Source organism: Rhyacophila brunnea, unplaced genomic scaffold (genome assembly GCF_057557595.1).
Source record: "Rhyacophila brunnea isolate RB1 unplaced genomic scaffold, BYU_Rbru_1.0 scaffold_3, whole genome shotgun sequence".
Taxonomy (NCBI): Eukaryota; Metazoa; Arthropoda; class Insecta; order Trichoptera; family Rhyacophilidae; genus Rhyacophila; species Rhyacophila brunnea.
In genome coordinates, this window is record NW_028232965.1 from 23,792,662 (window position 1) to 23,816,842 (window position 24,181).

The window sequence follows — 24,181 nt, forward strand, 5'->3', positions numbered from 1 at the left end:
TAATATTTTACTTACAACTTGTACAGCAACTGGCGGTGGAATGTTCAGATTCAGTATAAGGTTTTTTGTCGTAATTTTCACTCTCATTTGAAGAATTTGGAAGTTGGTGATCAATAGGTGAAGCATAACTGAAAAAAAATGTTTCATTAGATAATTTTTAACATACATAACATAATATGTATATTATTATTGATATATGAATAATTTATAACACTACTTATTGAAAAAACACAAATATGAGGGTTTGACAGCATGACACGAATAAGTCCACGGGTGAATGTTTTCCTATAACTACAATTTTGTTGACAATTACTATAATATAATTAGTTAGGTATATTATAAATATGTAAGTAGACATAATATTTAATATTTTGAATATATCTAATAAAATAATGATGTTTAGAGAAATAAACAGATTATTCTATATATCTACATACTTAATACTTTTTCAGTAAATTTATTCATGTTGTGCTTTTAACCCCTCGTAAGTAGATACAGTGACATTATCAATTTGTAATAAATCACCTGTTACTCAAATGAGGTACATCATAATGATGTTCACTAATGCTTCTGCATAGTCCCGGATTTGGTTTTGCCAAAAATGGCGGATATTCATAACATGGTGGACCATCAGCATGCTGCATCAGGTCAGGTTGGAGTGTCTTTTTATCCAAGTCTTGGAAAAACTGCGGTCTAACTTCTAAAAATGAAAACGAAGATTAAAAAGACGAAATAAAGAATATTATTTATAGAATCCTATTGAACGTTTATCGTACGTAAATTAGGCCGTACTAAGTTCTTCTGAACTATCCCATATTATAATTAATTATTTCTTTTATTCAACGAATAATTCACAAGATTTAAGAATGTACCATTCTAATTATTGAACATACATAATTTTGAAAAACACTTTCTGAGAAAATATATTATAACCAATAGAAAAAATCTTTTTTTCTATTGGTTATAATATATTTTCTCAGAAAGTGTTTTTCAAAATTATGTATATCCCATATTAAGTGAATATTTGATTTAAACTTATTTGTTTATAATAAATAATATTGGAATCTGTGTATTTTTAATCCACCATTATTTACAACAAATGGGGATTATTTCACTAGAGCTTTGCACTATTAATTAAAATAAAACACGATAATATGTAGTAGGAACCTACTTATTCCATTTAGTACAACAATAATTAGCACCGATTATTTTCATAACTTGCATTATTGATATCTTAATATTCATTTTGTGCAGCTTGGTAACCTAAATACGAGTATAACCAAGTTTTCTGAAAAACTAGTTAAATTTTGTTTTTGAACAGAGAGTTTTATTTATTGTCAGTATATTAAATTAATAATTTTGATTTAAATATTTTTTTGTTGATATACTTAAATAATATCTGTGATAGTGTATTTTGAATTAGTTGACGATGTCTCATTGAAATGAATGAAACCGGTTCTGATTATTATTAAATGAAATTTTATATGTGTAGTTATACATGCTGTGTTTTATATTAGTTTTTACAACGTCTTTCCACCAATAATTGACAGTTAACACCGTAATATGAGGATATTTTTTGCAGTAATTTTATTGTTTAAAAAGTCGTATTATTATTAAAATATTTCTTCACTGAATCACTGAATAATTCATAAGATTAGAGAATGTAGCACTCTCTATATTGAACATACCTACATAATTTGAAAATACAACAAGTATATAACTAAACTAATTTTCTAATAGATAAAATATGACACCCGACGGCACTTGAACCTGTATTCACTGGATTCGCGCCAATGTGCTTAACCAATTATTGTCGGGCGAAATATTTTTAAAAAAAAATGCTTTTTTATGTTTAAGCATAATATATTACTATTATATTTGAGGTGTTTTTAAATTATGTAAGTATGTTAATATTATATCGTTATAAATACAAATTTTGTATGTAGTATATACTTATTGTGTGTACAATCAAAAATTAACCTATTAAATAAGCACGGTATGCCATGCTAATAATGCTATCATATGCTAATGAAGAAATAAATGTTAACAAATATGTATGTAAAGATATCTAAGTACATTCATTGAGAATAAGATTGTCTCATGCCGAAGATTTAATAAAAATACGAAACCATTTTTCATTACATTCTCTCGAGCTTGGATAAAACAAAATTTAATAAAATACGTAACATTAAAAATACCTCCCATTATATTGATGTTTTACAAAGATTGATAGGTTTTTTTTACATAAATAATCTGTATTTTTTCGTACCTGATCGCCCATTATTGTAGAAAGATTGGTCTCGTCCTTTTCTTTTGAGGATGCGGAATACTAATATTGCAACTATTGTAAACACAATAAATGCAACCGCGAGACCAATGTAGAGGGGGCCATTGTTGGAGACGGCTGCAACTGTAGACAAAACAGACAAAAAATCATAAACCTCATTTCTGGAGATTTCATAACATTGAGATTGGCTGGGAACTCATTTTGCGATTGTTTTTTTTTTCCACCGTGGCAATAAAATAGCATTCGCCATTTCATGCTATGACTTGATACTGACGTACGAGTTGCTAAGTATTTTCCTGCGAATACAATATCTACTATGCAATGTGACTATAGAAATTGTAGCTCATTGTTGGCAGAAGAAAATCGCTGCTGTATACAGACAGTGGTTGTATTAATTATATTGATACATGCAGGTACCATTATCCGATTAATATAATAATGTATCCTTAGTATTAGAAAAATAACAGAAAATTGCCTCTAATGGTTTGAATACCGTATTTTTGTAATTTAAGCATCAAAATCTACTCATAAAAACATCCTTATGAAGCGTCTAAGATCCACGCCTGATTATAAAACCTATTTATAGATCTTACTATATATTAAGTACATAAAATTAAGTTTTTAATTGTAGGCCATATCGATATCCAACTAATATAGGTAAACAACTCAAAATACCTTATTCTAAGACAACGGCGTTTTTTTTAACAAATTTTGCACAAATTCTCATTTCAACGTTAAACCCTCGATGTTTTATGTAAATATGTTTATTTTTTATGTAGTTCAAATGAAACTAGCAATGCACAATGAATTTTTTTACAGTTTAATCAACCCAGACATTCCCGTTTATAATTGAATTAATGATTAATCCCAAAAAGGGTTGGGTATTCGATTTTATGACCCGCTGAAAAGATTTTTTTTGTTGAATTATAAAGAAAAGACCATTCTACATCGAATAGCAGTATTACTCAAAACAGTCAAAACCTTAAAATTTTGTCATATATAATAATAAAAAACACATCGATACTTGCGTACTGTACTGTAAACTCATAGTAGAAACTCAGATCAAGTTAAATAAATAGATGAAGTTTTAATAATGTATATAGAAATAATACCAAATACTTTGTCCGTAAAAAAATACCGGAAAAACTAATGACTATTGACAATGCTTTCTTTATACATTATACCACCAAGTTTTGTATATTGTTTTCAGAGGGACAAATTGTTTTGCCATTTTTATGGTAAATTTTTTCGCGTTTATAATGAAATACGTCGCAAGATGAAATACAAATAAAGAGAAAGTGAAATGAAAATGATGCGTCAAGTGTAAAACCGTACTATTGAATCAATACGAGTCGAATTATCAGAGACACTTGAGAAAATTCAAACGTCATTTCATTATCAACAATAGGCTTGCCTCAGAAGATCAGACTTCCACTTGAGACACATTAAGCTTACACCAAACATATTATAACCTAAACAAATAATGCAATCCATTGCACTCACAAAGTAGCGCCATATCAAAGTGGAAGCAGATAAGTGTGAATGTACATAATATTTTATTAGTTCAAAAGAGAGTAGAATAGTAGTGCTTCCGTATGTGGCATATCTACATAATATCAATAAAAATAATATTTTATAATATAAAATAATATTTTTATGATTAACTCATATTGTTCATATTATTGACAAGACTGAATGAATGGTAATGATTTCATGTAGATCACGCTAATAATAAATATAGTTACTAGTTACAACATAAAAGTGCGGCCACACCGGCAACAAGTCGCGCGACAACTCGTTAAATTTTACGATAATTATCATGCTTATCGTAAAATTTAACGAGTTGTCGTGCGACTTGTTTTCGGTGTGGACCAGGCATAAGAGTTGAGGCCTTCGAGATATGCATACTGTTTTTTTTTTTTGAATGACAAGATGACTAAAAGACACCATCCAATTAACGGAAAAAATACAAGAATTGCTGCGTTATTAAAACTAGAATACGAGTTCCTGCCTCGGCTACATTATGAGAGGGCAAAAATACAGTTTTTCATAGCTTAAGAATCTCGTGATTTGTACGAGTGTGGGTCTACTGAATTACTCCGGTCAATGATAAGTTAATAAATTAAAAATCGTCTATGGCTATTCTCCGATATGGAATACTGGTGGACGAAGAAGAATAATTATAATAATAAATAATATAACGTAATGCGTATTCTTATAAATCTTAAAATCCGCGTATTATCAGCAAAAATAATACTAAGTACCTAGATAATAATATGACTAATTATATTACGAACATGAAATACCTAGAATTGTTGGGTTGCCTATGCGTTACTTGCTGGATGTGGCCGTAAAGAAGGTAAAATTATAGATTGTGGAGAAATATGGGATGAAAAAAAGTGTTAAAGAATGTGTTATTTTCCATATTTAGTCAAGCCGTGACACAAAACTGTAAATTTCGATAGTAGTGCTAGTTATTGCTCATACTTCGAGAGCAATAATGGTGTTTGTAGAAAATGATTACCGCTGCAAATTGAAATAAATGCAATCGATTTTTTATTGTAAACAGATTACCGCATTGCATTCGAAGGTATTCAATATCTAATACCTACTAATCGTAATTCGCAAATCAGTGGCGTAGGCTGAATATAGTAGAATAAAATTCAAGTGTGCATCTATGCGACTGAATTTCGGATTTATATTTTGTTAATTAATCTGCTCTATAAATACGAATATATCCGGTTATTTTACAACCAAATCAAAAATTCCTATAAAGTTGTATGCTCGAATTTAGCTTAAAGCGAAAAGATTGAAATTTACATCGTAATATTTTATTCAGTGATCCTATGCCGAATATTCGATGTTAATTATTATTCTAAACCATAGGTATAACTAAAAGTTTCCCAAAAAGCACCACCCAGTACGTTCAGTCACTATTGTCATAAACGAGAGTGAAGGTGTAAATTTAACCCAACACTGCTCTAAATTTCATATATTGAAATAGTTTAGCAGTGACCGTCATGTTTCAGGAAGTACTGTCATTGTAACGAAAGCATAACTAGAGGGTAGCTTGACCGTTACGGCCTGTTTAATATGCACCACTATACCGCACTGAGTGGCTGTTTGCTGTAAGAGACACCGTCGCATTAGTCAGGAGACAGGGATGTTATTTTGAATAATTAATATGGGGATTGAAAGATAAATGATGCTGTGGACACACCTTCTTAAAATATTGAACTGATTGCATTATATTTGACGGTGAAAGTGGTGGCCATTACCAAGTGCCATAAGTCCTCTGCTTGTGACAGATGCATTCATAATGTGCTTATCTGCTTAATAATTGAAGCGAACCACAGAACAGGGAGAATTCAGTTTCTACCTATATAACTAAAAATATCTACCTTTAGAGATGGAAATGTTTCGATACAATACAATGTTCATCGGTTAGGATCACATCCGCCTGTTGAATTTCAATATACCGACTAATGGATTTGGTGAGTGACATAAACATCTTCGCATATTATGTCAAGAGAAAGATACATAATATATTATGATTTAAATTTCAATGTATTATACAACGATAGCGTTCAATTATAATTTTAATGTTCATAAAAATCTGGCGAATATATTTACCGTCGATATTATAATTGCGGAAATGGCATACTTACCTACAACTCGTTAAAATACAAGGATAGTAAAGTTATACATTCAAACACGCGCGTTAACATAATTTTACTCCCTACTTCAATTATAGTTTGTCAATGTATGGCTACGGCCGTATGTTGTAGCTTTACCACTGGGGAATGACAAAAGAAATAGCGTATTTCAAAAAAAACACTACCTTATTCTTAGGTCAATAATTATTATAAAGCAATCATTATTCATAAGATGTTTATCACACTTGAATGGTCAAAGACATAGCTTATAATAAGTATCTTTAGAATCATCTTCAAATGTGTTAATCTTGCCGATTTTTTGAATAATAAAATGCCTAATTCTTGTCAAATTTGGGATCACAGAGATTATCAATATAATTTTTTATCGTAAATATTTTACTAAAATTATCTCGTCATAAATTATACTAATGGTTTTATAAATGCGATTAAAAATTAATAAATGTAAAAAATCTTAACACCACTGCACATTCATGTACCGAAATATGACTATTTTCCAAAACATTAGAGCGAGAGAATACTATTTTATGTAAAAAAAATAATTTATGCAGTCATCAAATGTTTAAAATAAATATAAAAGATAATAAGGCTTCAAAGTTATATAAATAGATTATCTACAACGTTTAAGGAGTGTCCAGGATCATGGTTTGAAAATACAATAAAAACTCAATTTTGACCTACGACGAGCATGTGGGCCGTTAAACAATTGACAAATGTGAAATGAACAATTTTAAAAAATAAAGTTTTTTGGTTGTTTTAAAAAATTTTTTTTCATTTAACTCGGAAAATACGAGATTATTCCCATTAACCTTCTTTAAAAAGAAATTCGCAAAAATTTTCAACACCATAAAAAACGTAACTAAGTATTTATACGATTAAATAATATATACTTATACAATTTAAAACAAAGAAAAAAATCGAAAGCCTGAGTAGTATTTCACCTGCCACTTAAGTTACGAATTCGGTAAATAAGTTGCTTCATTATAAAAATAATTTACGACTAGCGTTTTTCCTCATGCAAAAATTCTTAGTTTCCCGCCATATAAAACATTATTCCAATATCGATCGGAATGCATTGCATGTTTCAAACACATAAAATTTAATGTGGAAAAGCTTTCATTGATAAAACAGTTTAAAATGCTAAATTTGATTACTGTTTACGTGTACACATCATTCAAAACATACTAACACTAAACCAATCAAGAAATAGAAGGGGCCGAGCTATTTAAAAATAGAACACAAATGAAAAATAGTAAAATAATTTAGGTGAGTACTTTAAAAAGAAATATCCGAAATTCATAGAGCTTCCCGCGTGCTATGTGAGTATTAATTACACGAAAGCATTTTGTTGACATTACTTGACGATGTAAATATTGCTTGAGCGGCAACATTATTTCTCTGACGCTTCTAAATTGTGTCTAATTAAAACGTAAGTTCTTCCCACGCGGCGCTGTGCACGCGTGCATGCCGCGCACGCACCATGCGCGTTGATAGGTTTACGTAGTTGGTCGTGCGTGATCGCGGATCGCAACCACCTCTGTGCACCGTAAGTAGAATCAGGCATTTATTGTGGTAAATAGTCCACTTAATGAGCTTATTTTTTATTCATAATCAATCACAAACACAGGAAAACGTGTTAACACTACACGCGATTTTAAATGAAATTATTGTTGAAGTATTATTCTTTATTGCATCGCAAATACGCCACGTATCATGTTCTAAAATGGTATTTTACAAAACGCCACATTCTACACGCGATTAAAAATAAAATATGCAACAATAAGAAATTTCAATACGTATTATAATATTGTCTACTGTTCTCTCTATTGTTTCTACAATCCGATATGGGTCCTGAAGAAATTTTTTAGCGGTTAGCCACTTTTGCTTATAACTTATAAGCTCCCCTTTCAAACACACATTGAAAAATAACATGTGAATTTGACAGAAACCGTGAGTCGAACATAAATTGTGTCTCACGTGTTGCTCTATTGAAACGTACGTTTATGCATGAAAATGGATTCAAATATGTACTAGTCCTAACTGCTTTTTACGAAAATTATTTTTCACTAGCATTGAATTACAGTTCACAAACACCTGTCTATGAAAGTTTTTAATTATTTTCATAGAAACGTATCTTATTTAAACATTTCGGGGGGATTGTCTACCATAAAATACGAATAAATATTCATAAGCATTTTGATAATAAAAAGTCATTTATTTATAAGATTTATTATTATTAGATTATTGTCAAAAAAAGTTATAATATATCAAGTTTATAATCGCATATTTGACTTAAGAAGTCAATTTACTCAAACTTGTTACCGATGCACTTGAATTTCTTTAATCCTCAGCTCCTCCGTTATTTAATGCAGTTGTACCTACGTTAAAAAAATATTGTATCTACTGTAAGAATTAATTATTAACGAATTGGTTTATTTTACTAGATATAATATATGTTTTTAATTATAATTTTAAAAAGGTGAACAAGTACTGAGTTGTAATTTACAGTGTATATGCACCTTATTTACTCTAAATTTATAATTGGAACAATTTTTCATCTTGCATTTAATTATAACAATATACCTAGGAATTCGTAGATTGTTCATTTCTTTTGGACCAAAAGCAGGCAAAGTAAAGTCATTTACTTTCTCTTTAATTATCCGTATTGTTTAAAAGCTATTTTAATTTAGATAAAACACCTAGAGACTTCCCGTTTAATTTATTAACCGCCTAATTTACTTTATCCTTCGGAGTGTTTTTCGACAAGGAACCGACGCACCGCATTTCAAGAACAGACGCTCAGAATTAATTGAAAACCACCAAGGTTCGATACTCGACTATGGTATAGAGTGGAAAGACGTTGACAATCCTTAAATCTTAAGAATTACAGCCAAGAAAACATCAGTAGCGTAGTAATTCTATAGCGTTATCAAAAGACGAAAAATATATATCGCGCTAGTTATTTTTGGATCGTTTTTAGGATGTGCAACAATAATACCTGAAATAACTAATATTAATAACACAACAAATATAGAATTACAACTGTACCATAATGCAGCTCAGCTACGTACTCTACGAAATTGACATAAATCAAACAACCAGTGTGTTGACAGTTGACGAAGAAATGTAATATTATACAACGGTGTTTGTTCGTAATCGGTAAGCAAAACGATAAATGAGTTTCTCCAACCAAAAAAAGTTTGAAAATCGCTGACCCATGTAATAATAATTGTGTGCAATACATTATATAACAATATTTTACTGATCATGGGGTGTTAAACTCAAACTAATAACTAATATTATCAACATATCGCTATACAATTATATCGAATTTACTTAATTCAAAATGAATTTATGTATGTATTTTAATTGCTAAACCATAACCGAGATACGTCCCACTTTCATGAAAAATGGTTGAATCCTAGATCTAAATTTACGGCTTGATTCCATATATAAATTCATCTTGGAACGCTACTGAATCAGCGTCTTAATATCCGTTACGTGAAAATGTGGCCGAATTCGAGAGGAGGCAGTCGATATTTTAAGCGGCGCCGTTAATCAAGCCATTTCGCGGCATCCCACCTCTACTCCCGTGGCAGCCTCCCTCTTGACAACTTTACTGCACCTAATTATACTCCGTGACCTATCCGCATACATTTGAGGCCCACACTGTCAGGATTTACATCCAGAAAACATTGCGAATGCGCACTTAACAATATTTACTGTCGTTCCAATTAAAACAGAACATTCTCGCGTTGACAACGGAAGACGAATGCTCGCTGTGGGTGGAGAGAGCTTTTGTGCGGCGGGAATCCCTAAAGCTCACGACCGCAGGTTTTAGCTTTGATGGTTTTTTAGAAGGAATTTTAAGAATGTAATGAAAAATAATGTTCGTGAACTATATTTTAATTTTATTCTCGTTGAAAAAAATATATTTACACATTATTTTTACAATAAAATCATTCTTTGTGTTATTTAAATAAATCTTTACTATTGAAATAAACAAACAAATTAACACACTGTTTTAGGTTGAATGTAATTGTTTTATTCAGACACACGTAGATAAATAATTATTTAACTATTTTTGTACAATATTACCACTTACTAGTAGAGGTCGGAAAAATATCGGTTTTAGTAAAAGTACTACAAACCTAACAATAATAATAATAACAACATAACAACTAATGACTATTAATGGGAAAAAAATACATGAAAACTCATTATAATGAAGTAAACGAATATTTAATTTATAAAGCAATTGTTTGTCAACAGTAGTATTAGATAATATTGGTACAACATTAAATCATGAATGTATTAATATAATAATTCATGATGGTTTTTCATCGTATAGCAGGAGAAACAGATTGAATTTTGATGACATATTTTGTTCTAAGACATGATTTTTACTAAAAATTTAATAATATCCCCTAATGACGTTCATGCGAATTATGTAATAAACAAATAATTTAACGGTTTTAATTGCCGTGAAAGATGGCTACCGTATTTTTAATTTACACATCCCACTTTACACAAATTGTGTAAGTACCTATCTAATTGAAATAAATATGAAATAAATGTTTGATGTTTAAAGTTTAAAAAAACAATATATATAACAAGGAACTAATATTTTATCCTAAAGCTTGCCCAATTGTCCCTGGGAGAATTCTGAAAGTTGATTCTCGCCGGACAAAAGTTTTCTATTTCCGAACGAGAAAAACACTCAACGAAAAGTGTTGCAAAACTTTATGTCTTCACGGAAAATGATCTCGCATTTATCAAAATCCCCTTTGCAAAGCAACAGACACAGCTTAGAACAAGCACACGCGTCACAATAATAATAATAACTATGCGAAAAGAACAAAACAAACAGTGACACATCACAAGTTCTAAGCTCGCCCTCCCGGAGTAGTGAGGATAGAACATGGAGCCTCCCCCTTTGCCTTGATTCATGGCATACTTACACGGCCAGATGACAGTCGAGATGAGGGCTGAGCTTCAAAAGCTTCTTCGTTCAGCCCAAAGGCCCACTGCCGCCGTGTGTTGTAGGTACTTATTCATATGGGAAAAAAATGAAAGAAATGTTTGCGACGCAAAACGGTCGGCAGAGTAAAGCGTCTCATCTCTCATTCCCAAGTACAGCGATACTATCCCTAAAGGGGTTATTCAACACGATAATATTATCTAATTTTAATAAATATTTCACATTAATATTAGACAATTATTAAAACCATAATTATTTACTATCCCGTGTACATCTCTTCTGAACTATTCCACACTAATTGATAAAATGAGAATTAAAATGTCTAATAATCTAATGACAACCAATATTGCAAAAAAATCTAAATTTATAAATATGCAATTTTAACTTTTAAATTTTTTCTATAAATGGTGAAGATGTTGACATTTCTTTAGAATTATTATTAGTGTTTATAGGGATATAAGACATGCAAAAACATTCAAATTAGATATGTTGCTGTGAACACAATATTGTATAAGTATATGTGGGTTCGTGGAATGTTATCATACTTAGCATAAATAGATGTACATCTTGCAGTGAATACTACTTCAATTTGTACTTGTACAATAGTTATTGTGTGCTCCTTTTGTCGCCAGTTCGTCAATTGATTATCAATTATTTAATCATAATATTAACTTTACATCGTAAATGTTTAAAATGTGACTTTATTTTATACAATATTGAATTAAGTTAATTTGTATAGATACCAATAAGTGTAGAATCTGTGTATTTGGATTTACCCATTTTTACAACAAAAAAAAACAACACTTATTTTATCTATTTATTCCAACACATTTTTATAGGCCATCTATATGCCAAAAAGTCTATCTGTATCAGTTTATACATCGTATACATATACGATTATATAATAAGCGAAAATGTATTTCCATGAGCAGAAATCATAAGTAACAGTATGTGTAAACAGTTCAAAATCGCATGCGGTTTCATTATATGGATAGCCCTTTTAGTAGGTATGTACGTGATCGAATATTTAATTTTATTTTGATATGAATCGCTACATGCACGAGATTAAATTAATCTATTATGATATTGCCAAGGAACTAACTACCTACTTCCCTATCAGATTCTTCGTCTCAACCTCCTTCAAAACTTATGCTGAGGCGTTACGTAGTTTTTAACGAGAACAAGCAATACACACAATATGCATTGTCAAAAATAGTTTTTTCATAAAATTCTATTCCATTAACCCATTGTAAGTGGGATTTATAAGTACGATGAAGTAAAATTCCGGGAAACGAAGTTTTAAACCGAATGATAGAATATGGTAGTGCCTACTTATAGAAGACTCGCCAAAATTAATAATATTTATAATTCTCACAAGTTAAAAATTGACTGATGAGTGATATACTATTCACAGTGGCATACGGCTGAAGAAATTTTTATTTTCATCTATGATTAGCCATATAAGTACAATATATAAGTAAACCTAGAAATCCTGTATACTCTAGTGTGCGATTCACAGCTTAATTATTGGTTTGGATGCTTTGAACCCAACTTTGACAGGTACATCTGGTTCACTACGCTTTACTATATGTATGCTCAAACGAGATACAGCGAGTGGCAAAGAACAATCATATTAAAGTAAAATGATATTTTTCCTAACATTTTATTCAAAAACATAAATTATACGCGAACTACCCAAAAAAATGAAATATTAGTAAATTGGCAAAATGAAACTGGTAAAAAAACGAATAAATTCACGGTGAGTAACCCTCTTTTTAAAAGCTATGATATATGACGAGGCAGACGCGCACGCCTTTATGCAAATTCAAAGTGAAAATTTCTTTTACGTTTTTTTTATTACAAACTGCATGCACAAAAGTGCAATGTGTCGCTTGGGTTGCAGAATGACTTTAAAATCATGAGCATACCTTTCTAAGCACTTAAAACAAAAGCACATTCCAACATGAGCACATAGATTATATATTTTTACGTTATATTATATGTTTATTTATTTTAAACCATATGTATTTAAACATCAGACGTGTTAATTAATTTATATATAAACCTTATCAGGACCTTTGCATGACTCCCAATATTAAACGAAACTGATATAATTTTTATATCTCATTATAAAAGCAATGAATTTCTAAATACTAGGTACATCATTTACTTTTTTATTTACATGAGTAAACATGACCTACTTCAAGATGTTAAAATCATAACGTGACGAATAAATAAAGGTAATATACAACGTAACAATAAAACAGTGAAATTATTCATAAAACATCGTTCAATCAAACTCCAATCGAATTAAATAATATGTCGATATTTGAAGTGGTTTAGCAATTTTTCTCCTAATTTGGATCACTCTCCTCGGAAGAACGAACAACTGATTTATTAAATACATAGATGTAATAGATCATCACTTGTAAGAATGGCGGAATAGGTATCACGTATAATTAGTTATATAAATAAGGGAACGAAATGAGGCGTACATTTTGTATGTGTGACCTGGGACGCTTTTTTAATGCACAAGCATACGAAAATAACTGAAAAAGTATTTACTTAATAATAATTATGCCATTCGATGTAGAAAGCTATTTTCTTGTGTCATAAAAGCGAATAACCATTTCTGGGATTAATTATAATTTCAATTTTATACGTAAATATCTGGCTTTATTTCTTATTTAAAATCCTTCTAAAACTGACGTACTCGTATTAAAATTGAAAAGAGAACATTGTTTTTTTAGTTGTTTCGTATATAATCATGAAATTTTATTGATTCAATATTTAAATCAATACACATATACGATACAGAGAGTTGTATTGACGCATCGAGTTTTTTCACAGTTTAGATTTAAGGTAGAATTAATTACTCTACCTGCCACAAACATTCTTTCATATTTATAAATTGTCGCTCCCCTAACTCACTCAATAAATAAATAAATTTAAAGTGTTTTCACAAATAATAATTTATGATAAATCGTTTTTATCACATTGAAGCTTTTAAAAAAACAATAAAGCTTTTTTATCTTTATTAAAAGCAATTAGTTAGGTACCGCATTGAAAACCGCTGTCTTGGAAAGATTTTAATTAGCCAAGAACGCTGGTATTGTCTTCACAAGATGATTAATGAAACGCTATAATGAATATTTATAACAACCATTATTATGATTTTAATATAGGTAAGTATTATGTGGGTTTGAGAAATAGTCTGCTTCCAATGAAAGAATAATAATGTATGTAAGTACGATATTATCAGCACATTGCAACATTTTACATGTTGCAGACTGTATCTAGAATATATTTTTAAATAATCAATAGGTATACCGTATAGGTACATAATATGCTGTTGTCTGTTTAGTGGAAGCCAGCGGTAAACAAATTTTGAAAATAGCAGATATACTGGATTATTTGTTAGGTTAGGTTAGGTTATCATTCTTCAATTCATTAATTTTGTCTAAATCGGCTGTGAAAATTGACGCTGTTCCCGCCCGGCTTCCAGTAAACAGACGTGTATCTTATGATTATTATTATGTATTAATTTTATTATTGATCAAAAAATGATCGATATCACTACATTATTAAAAAGGGATTTAATGCTGTGTTTGGTAAAATAAAATTACCAATGTTATTTAAAATCATCATGGGATTGTCATAAGGCTCTCCGTACATAACCACATAAATACATAGAACAAAAAAATAAGATAAGTGAGTTACCTACTGGATACTGTAGCTCTGTAAAAAGATAGGTACAATTTGTATGTATGGAGAAATATCGAATAAAGTTCAACATGTGTTAAACAATGTTAATGTGCCAATAGTAACATTTGCAACATAATATTTGAAGAGATATAGCGGGTTTTATATGTCTTGCATTTTATGGCCTAATCACCAATAAGTTACAAACCAAAACTTAGTATTAACTGGTCTATCTATGGCGACTGGCTTTCACATTCCTATCTTATGAATCTGCTATATGGTTAACATTACCACAAATCCAGGAAGTCGTCGGTTTGAGGTTCAATGTAGGGATGGTTTGGACAATAGACAATCCATGGCTAATATCTACATTACTAAATGTAGGTGCCTGCCTACCTTCCTGTACAAATACAAGCTTTCATATTATACCTACTTAAAATATGCAATATTTATATTTGACGTAAGTATAATATAATATAGTAAAATATAAATATGCAATAGTACTGATTACAAACACACAGTATATTACTTATGTTGATCTACAAAGACTCATTCTGCAAACAGAAGGGCAGATTCATCCCCAACCCTTTGCAATCGCATTGATAGAACAGAACGGCGAAGTGATTGAAACAATGACATAAAACAGCGAAAGGGCGCATCGTGTCACTACCAATCTATGTTATCCCTATCACTGTGATATATTATGATGAACATAATATAGCCAGACATTTCAATTAATAGTAAGTATATATAAATAGGTATGCTACCAATGTGTGCTACCCGTGCTCACGTATGGCTGCGAGACGTGGACCCTCAACACGAGAGATGTCCAAAGGCCACACAGCGAGGCATGGAGAGGTGCATGTTGGGCATCACGCGAAAGGACCGTAAGAGAAACGAATGGGTTAGGAAGCAGACAAGAGTACGCGATGTAATAGACGTTTCCAAACAGATGAAATGGAGATGGGCGGGGCACATTGCTCGCCGAAAGGACGGCCGCTGGACAAATGCCGTCATCCAATGGTACCCAAGGAGTACGAAACGGCCACAGGGTCACCCTAAAAGCCGCTGGATTGACGAACTGGTAAAGTTCGGCGGAAATACGTGGCAGCGAACGACACAGGACCGAGAGAGTTGGAGAAAGCTTGGGGAGGCCTTCATCCAGCAGTGGATTGACCCCGGCTGATGATTATATATAAATAGGTACCTAGTCATTTACGTAAAACAACAAAAAATAATATATATAGCAAAAAATCACAGAAGGTCCTATCCTACAAACATCAATGATGTTTTAAATAAATAATCTGCATTTTAATGTACATTGTTGTTCAGTACTATTCATTTTATCATTTAGTTATTATGAACATGTATGTAGGTACATACTCTAAACACACGGAGCAGAGTCGTGAAAATGTAGCGTTTAAGATTAGGATTATTTTAACACTTTAACAGAACATGAGGCCCAATGACAGTAATGTAGTGAAACAGTAGAGTAGAACTACATGGGAAACGACCAAATAAACACCTAGGGAGCCAGGCTTTGACAAGACCACATAAATTGTGACCTCACCAGGAATCGACCCTGAAGTCCGCGGATGAGAGCCCAGACTACGAGGGTCGCCGGGATTTGTAAAAATCGTGTATTAGTAGTGTGTAATCGTGTAGTAGGTACCTAGTCAGTTGTATTATGAGAAAACCCATGTGCTCTCGTCGTATCATTTGATTCGTATTGAATCACTCACGGTCTGCCCCGTGATTTAAACTGAGGCGTAATTTGCCTTACCGCTGCACAGTAGGAGAATAGTTTAACGATGAGTGCAATGGATGCCCAAAAGACCAAAATTCATCATGACGAAAGGGAAAATTTAGCATTACTTTGTTACGGTAAAAGCTAAGTGTTGGTGTTTAACTTGTAACGCCTCAGAGGCCTCAGCTAAATATAATACCTTTGTTGAAGCTGTGAGTTGAAGAATGACAATGGGAGATACCGGATAGTAGTTCATAGCATAGGTACTTAATGGTGGATATTCCCGATGGACTGGAAACCGCGGCCGACGGGTTTGGAAACAAGTAATCCGTCCACTAACTCAGGTGTTAAAATGTATATTATTATAAAAACATTGAATACATTACGAAATGAAATTATCGCGTGATTTTTAATAATACAAAAGTAAGTTCAAACGAAAGACGAAATGTAGGTAGGTAGCTTGTATGTAATATATGTGTATTATACTATGTATTATGGAATCTTATACAATAGAACTAAAAATTATGTTTTCAAGATGTTAAATGTGCTCTCGCTTATTTTATAAATGAAGGGTTGTGTTTTTTATAGAACAAGCTTTCAGACAGAAAGAATACGGTAGTAGGTACCGAGTTTATGCTTTATATTCAACAAAAAGTCTTATGAAACCATGATGATACACAGATTTGACACGTATGACAAAAAACGGCCACCCTTTTCAGCAAAAAATGGAATATCCAAGACATCCATACATCAAACGTTGACAGGACACTACAATACATTCTTATGAGAGACTTTCATATTATTACGGCATGGGATTCGATCAATCTTTCGCGTTTCAAGGACAAAAAATGGGATATCTTCACGGTTAACCACAAAAGACTTTGGCCTATGAAATATGATAGCTTTAAATACATCTTTATATTATCGTGACGAGCATTAACTATATTATATTCAATGTGCATACTCTATTTTTATTGGTTAAAGGTACTCATATCTCATGGATTTCATAAAAAAAACACTTTCTATTTAAACGATATGGTGCGCATTATAAATTAATTATAATAGTCAGTGGATAAAATTTAATATGATTTTATTTATCGTAGAATATTATTTTTCATTACTGAAGTTGTTACGTAAATAATATTATATGCACAGATTCATACAAGGAATCTGTCATTTTATTATAATTTTGGTTGGGTTAAAATAAGAGAAATAGTTAATTAACTCTCACAGTTAAAAAAGCAGTAGGTAATATTGAAATTAAAACAAATGAAGGCGTTTCCTGTTTCTTTATTATAGTCAGATATCTATATATCTCAAACAAACGTGAAATTAAGTGAAACGAGACAAAGAAAACGTTAATGCAGAGATTGTAGTTAGTTTTAGTTTTCAGATATATTGCTATTAAGCTTAAAATATGTCAGTATGTAGAATTAAAGATTTACTTTCGTCTAGTTGTGGACAGACACACTTTATTACATTGCAATATCAACAATCATAATAAAAGGAAACTAATTAACCCAAAAATAGGAACCTATATATTATTACATACTAATAATAAACATTACCAAAAATATATTGCAAACCTAGTGCAAGCAGTGTAATGGTACGAATAAATATTAGCCTCCGAGAGCGGCCCTTACAATTTGCTTATAGTAAATAGAAAATTTGTTTGTAGGCCGAAACGGCTGTCAACGCAAATACTTTAATTATCGTAGAATTAAATTAACAAACAAAAAAAAATATTGTAAAACCAAGAGAAGTGATTTAAATAAACGAGTATTGTGATATATAGCCATATTGACCTACTTAAGCGTCAATTACATTGAGCTTCTTTACGAGCTGTTTGTTGGCTAATTTACAATCTGCCTGTAAAGTCGCCCAGTGTAATCATCGAGCAAGCTAACAAGCAGGTTGTAAACACTCTGCCGAGACAAGTTGAAAGCCGGTCAACTTTACACGCTACACGCCGGCGTGTGGGTCTACTGCGTCTGCGCAGTAGCAACCTCCTGGTAAAAAAACGAACTACATTCTGTCAAAATAATCGCTGGCTTGTGGCTTCTCAGCGAATGAAAGTTTTGTGTGTAATCGTCAAATCGCAGTAGCTGAATCGCCCGCTTTTAAATTCGCCATCAAATAGCTCGTAAAGAAGCTCAATGTAATTGACGCTTTAGAGAGCATGACGTATATTCATAAATATGTAGATATAATTATATTCCATTTTTCGTTCAGGAGACTTTTAATTTAACATTTCATTATAATTGCAGGGGATTATGACATTTCGGTACATAATCAGAGTCTTTAGAGATCATTTACAGCGAAGTGGAGAACAAGGCATCGTAATCGGTGCTAATGGCAAAAGCCTGACAAAAAAATCCACTCAAATATGGCTGTTAATGTAGGGGGAGGGCTTATTAAGTCATGAAAATGGGCTCCGAAACTTCTCCGGCTCGAGTAAGAAAAAATGCTTGATTGGTCGGATCTCCTAATGGTGCACGATGACGAGAACTGGTGGACGGAATAAGAACAAAGATCGCCGGACAGATGTCGTTAGGGTCGCAGATAACATGCACGCCACGTCACATCCAATATAAGAGGGAGGTTATTCTTTGCGTTGTTTCAGCGGATGCCATTTTGTGATTGATCACTCGTGAAAAAAACATCGTTCGTTAAATACCTACTTTTAAAGAATCGTCTTCACGAATAGATGGATTCGGTTTGTCGCGAAATAAAAAAATACTCGTAAAAGAGAATGCTATCTTACTAAAAAGTTTCCTGCTTTCATGCTATCAGCGGAAAATACACATTGTGATTTTGTGAGGGTAATATGTCAAAAGAAAATAAAGTACGACAATGATCTAAAATAGAACATGATGACATGGTTTTTTTATACCTACATATTGTATTAGATATTTACATACCTAATATATGCGATCTACCTACATTTCATACGACATAATATAATGTTATATATAAGCTGTTGAGTGAGATACTTGTTTTGTTCTAAGTAAATTAAGTATGTATACTAAATGTGGAGCTTCAATATAGGAGGCTTCACACAGCGAGGCATGGAGAGGTGCATGTTGGGCATCACGCGAAAGGACCGTAAGAGAAACGAATGGGTTAGGAAGCACACAAGAGTACGCGATGTAATAGACGTTGCCAAACAGCTGAAATGGAGGTGGGCGGGGCACATTGCTCGCCGAAAGGACGGCCGCTGGACAAATGCCGTCATCCAATGATACCCAAGGGGTACGAAACGGCCACAGGATCGCTCTAAAAGCCGCTGGATTGACGAACTGGTAAAGTTCGGCGGAAATACGTGGCAGCGAACGACACAGGACCGAGAGAGTTGGAGAAAGCTTGGGGAGGCCTTCATCCAGCAGTTGATTGACCCCGGCTGATGATGATGATGATGAATATAGGAGGATCAAAAAGTAGTTGCATAAAACGCTGTACATAGTATGTTAAGACAACGTGGAATCACCACAAATTAAATTAATCGGGAACAAATGACACAGTATGGTAACGAATGGATAATTGCAGGACAAATGCCACCATCCAACGGTAAGCACATTATAAGTGAAAAGTAGCGATTGGTTCTTAAAAAGGTAAATACAGAGATAACTGGATATAATATGGAGAAGCTTTGAAGTATTATTAATAGTTTTGTTAGTTTTTACATGTATTTTAAATCGCGTAATTTGTACGACTATCCTGTAACCAGTTCGAAATCAGAGTCTCACAAGTTGTTTGGAATTACAATTTTTAGTAATGGCGAACAATTATTATTTCTCATAAAAAACTGTTACGAAACCTCTTCGGATTATAGCTAGAGCTCGAAATAAACCGGAGCTCACCGGAACGCTCTGGTTCGTATTTTTTTTCAATTCGAGCACGGTTGTAGACCATAATATATTTATAATAAGTATACCTATTAATGATAAAAAAATATGTCTTGTTTGTTTAAATAATGTTCGATTCTATGAGATATGGATACTTTATAGGTGGGTACTTAAAATAACTGAACACCGTCCAATTGGCTATTAACCTAGGTAGCCTAATTATTGTTCTTATAATATAGTTCGAGTTAAAATGATATTATAAATGGTCTAATACGGAAAGAAACCTTCTTTTTTGACATCGCTGATTTACCTATCTATCCAACTAAATGTATGTACAATTAGATATAATTGCAGCATGCTAATAAATTCATTGTAACGATTCCTATCTCATCTGCAACAAGGGTTATTGAATATGCAATGTTTGTAATTGAATGTCCGGCCATAACCAAATTAATAGAATGAGTAATGTCGCTTTCACACAAATGAAACGCTTTCCCCTAATCACCATTAAACAAAGATATATCGCGGATATGCACCAGATATTGATCGGATATTTACGAACAATGTAGGTACAATAGGTAGGGGGTACTTCAATGTTGAGTCACGTTTCCGATAATAATAATTATTACACGTTGCAAGGAATATGTTTGATTAACATTTGGGGACAGTCGAAAAATATTCAAAACAAATGCATCGATCTATGTTACTAACCATCCTATAATCATTATAGTATTATAATACATATAATCTCGATTTTGATTTTACTTAATTGACAAATGTACAAATAATTATGCATTCATCTAGTGAATGTGATCACACCACCAATTGGTATATTTGGGAAATATTCATTATCGAGTCATGAAATTATTCGCCGTCATTTGTCTCGTCTATAACAATAATTAAAGAGAAAATATAAGTGGCCAACTTTGTGTACAAGTAACTACACAGTTTCCGTGTATCAGATATCCGTAAGAAATCGTGGGATACCGTCATTAATAATATAAAATAGTAAGATTTAATCGTATTCCAGCGCATCTATTCTATACATAAGACTGCTATCGGCCGCTATCTAGAGTAGAAAAGTATCCTTAGCACTTATTTTAAATATTACAATAAGTTAGTTGTACCTAATTGTTACAATAAGTGATATGTTTTAACAGCACCTCTCGGCTGTGATAAATTTTAGAGAAAGATAGACAGTTTTGACAGTTCAGACGGCTAACTTATTGTAAGTGTTAATATTTCGATACTTTCCTACCCTAGAAAGCAGTCTTGTGTATATAATAGATGCGTAGGTGATCAAATTTTATTGTAACTAGTAATTCGTTTAACAATGAATAAGTTAAAGTACACTTTTCCAGACAATCGATTTTGAACAAAGTATCACAAAATTAGCTCAATTTACAACTATCAAAATAATGTGTTTGTTATTTATTAATATATTATATTCATTACGTTTTAATATTGTCATATTCATGTGATTACAAAAACCTTTATCTCACATGTGTGTCATGGCCAAAATTAAAGTTCTATTTTAAGTTGTGATAATTTTGGACCCCCGCATTTCATTGCGGAAGTACCTAATGAGTAATGATACACATTAATTAATGTTTGCTGTATATTACAATATTATTATTATTATTATCGTACAACGTGATGTAATATTATAGTAGGTACTAAATAATTTTGAAAACAAATATGTTTAAAAACATACTTCTACTATAGGTGAAAGATAATAATATGATCGAAACATTATAAAATACTGAATTATTATTTATAAATATGTTGTGATGATTATTAAATAATTAGTTAATATTCCAATAATTACAAGATAAAAAGAACTTTTTATATACCACGTTTTTAAATTGTCTGTTGAATCATATAAACTTGACAATTCTATGTATTAATAAATACTTTTTTTTGTACTTGATAGAAATACTGAATAAATATAAAATACTGAAATGTCATTTTGACATTTCATATTGATTTCCATAGTAACGCACGTATATTTTAATAATTTAGTTGCTAGGACCCCCTTAGCAACCAATAATAGTGTTTTACTTTTTACGATTTTCTTACGAAATAACTCTCCATACAAAACAGAATTAAATGAAAATGAATTCAATTCTAAAATATTAAAAGAATGCATTGTCATCGTGTTCTGATATATTCTAAAAGTTTCAAATGTCTAGCTAGTCGAGAAGTTAGTTAAATATCTTCAATCGTCCAATACCTTGGACAAACAAGAAAAAGTTGTACTGGACAAACAAGAATAGGAGCTAATAAAAACGTGGTAAAATGGAGTAACTTACAGATTTTAAACATTTCAAAATCCCTGTACAAGTTGTACGAAATAATAATATGTTCTCAATAATCACATTCAAGAAGTATGTCAAAGTCATAAAAGAGAAGTTCAAAAAAGGTTAGGACCCAATATGACTTTCCATCAAGATTAATCATGAATTTCCTATTTTACTTTCTTCGCACACATCCAAGCGACAAAGATGGATGGGTATAAGAGAATAACTTGAGCACGTGGCTTAAAATCCTGGAAATACATACAAAATAAATCAGCAAAGATGGAATAGTATACATTAAAATAATGTACTGTGACAAATTACTAGATGCAATAAAAACGGTGAAGTTTGTATGTATACCATTAAATTTATTAAATATGTTGTGAGTGAGGCTTCACCGAATCGCTTAAAATCTTAGTGTCTTTTCCTCACAAAAAATGTCTAATGAATTCAAACAAAAAATGATTCTTTTAAAGGATGGCGATATTTTCGACAACAGTAAATAAATATTTTTTCAATTTTTATACATGTTTTTTTTAATGCCATGTCTATGTTTATGTCGAAATGTTGAGAAAATATTGAATAATTTACACTGCTATTTCATTTTTTGATTCAGTTAGAAAATAGATCGCTGCATTGATAGGTACATGCATTATTACAATTGTCTGGATTATTTACATCAAAATAATTTATCTATATAAATTAACATATGGGTGTGTCTTTGACGCAACTTCTAGCTCAGAGGCAGGAAGTTAAATAATCTCAGTCACGTTTTTCATATATCTATTTGATAGGTACTAATAATTATAATACGAAAATCATAAAAATATGACTAAAAATCTATGATTCTTGTATTAGAAACAATGCATTCTAAAGAATATTTTGTTTTAGTGTGAAGCTAATAAAAAGATAGAGCAAGTACTAACTATGCTTAATTTAAGAACCCATAATAATATTATGATATTGTACATTTTTACAGTCCTATATTAATGTTGCCGTGAGATTAAATAATATGAACCTGTGGGTCTCTATTTTATACTTATCGACCGCTAAAAGTGATAAAGTGATAAATACGACGGCTAACTAAGGGAGGTTTGTATCAAAGCATTAGCACTTATTGTAACAATTATAATAAGTTGGTTGTAATTGCTGCAATAAGTGCTGTATTTTAACAGCACTTCTCTTGGCTGTGATAAAATTTAGAGCGAGATAGATAGTTTTGTCTGTTTAGACGGCTAACTTATTGTAACAATTATAATACCTCAATACAAATATGTAATAAATACTATCGCTTTATCACTTTAGCGGTATATAGTCGCCTTGTGTATAGATAGAATAGACCCGCTGAATTCTGAATTAACACATTTTGGAGATTGATATATCAATTTTACGGTAACAGTGATTCCGTGTTTAGTACCTACCTACATAATTCATTCATTATAACATGTTGAAATAAACTATTTAATTATAAGTAGGTTCATAACGGAAAGACACCACCGTTACGTTTTAAATCTAATTAATACTCAATTGCAGAATGTTGATAATATCATGCAAAATTTTGCGGAAATTTGGTTAGTGCAAAATTCTTAGTTTCCGGTAGCCAGAGCTCTATGTTTTATAATTGGTATCAAATTATGTACGGTAAAAT

The 24,181-nt window shown here is 31.6% G+C and overlaps 1 protein-coding gene across 1 annotated transcript in view; it reads right to left on the bottom strand.

The window, feature by feature from the left end:
- The window catches only part of LOC147068089 (netrin receptor UNC5C-like), a 65,854-nt gene that overhangs the window by 5,371 nt on the left and 36,302 nt on the right, over nucleotides 1-24,181 (bottom strand). The window contains exons 10-12 of the mRNA XM_085952588.1: nucleotides 2,270-2,410; nucleotides 526-700; nucleotides 16-128 (exon numbers count right to left, since the gene is read on the bottom strand). Coding sequence (XP_085808714.1) covers nucleotides 16-128; nucleotides 526-700; nucleotides 2,270-2,410 — 429 coding nt within the window. The remainder of the gene's footprint in view (nucleotides 1-15; nucleotides 129-525; nucleotides 701-2,269; nucleotides 2,411-24,181) is intronic.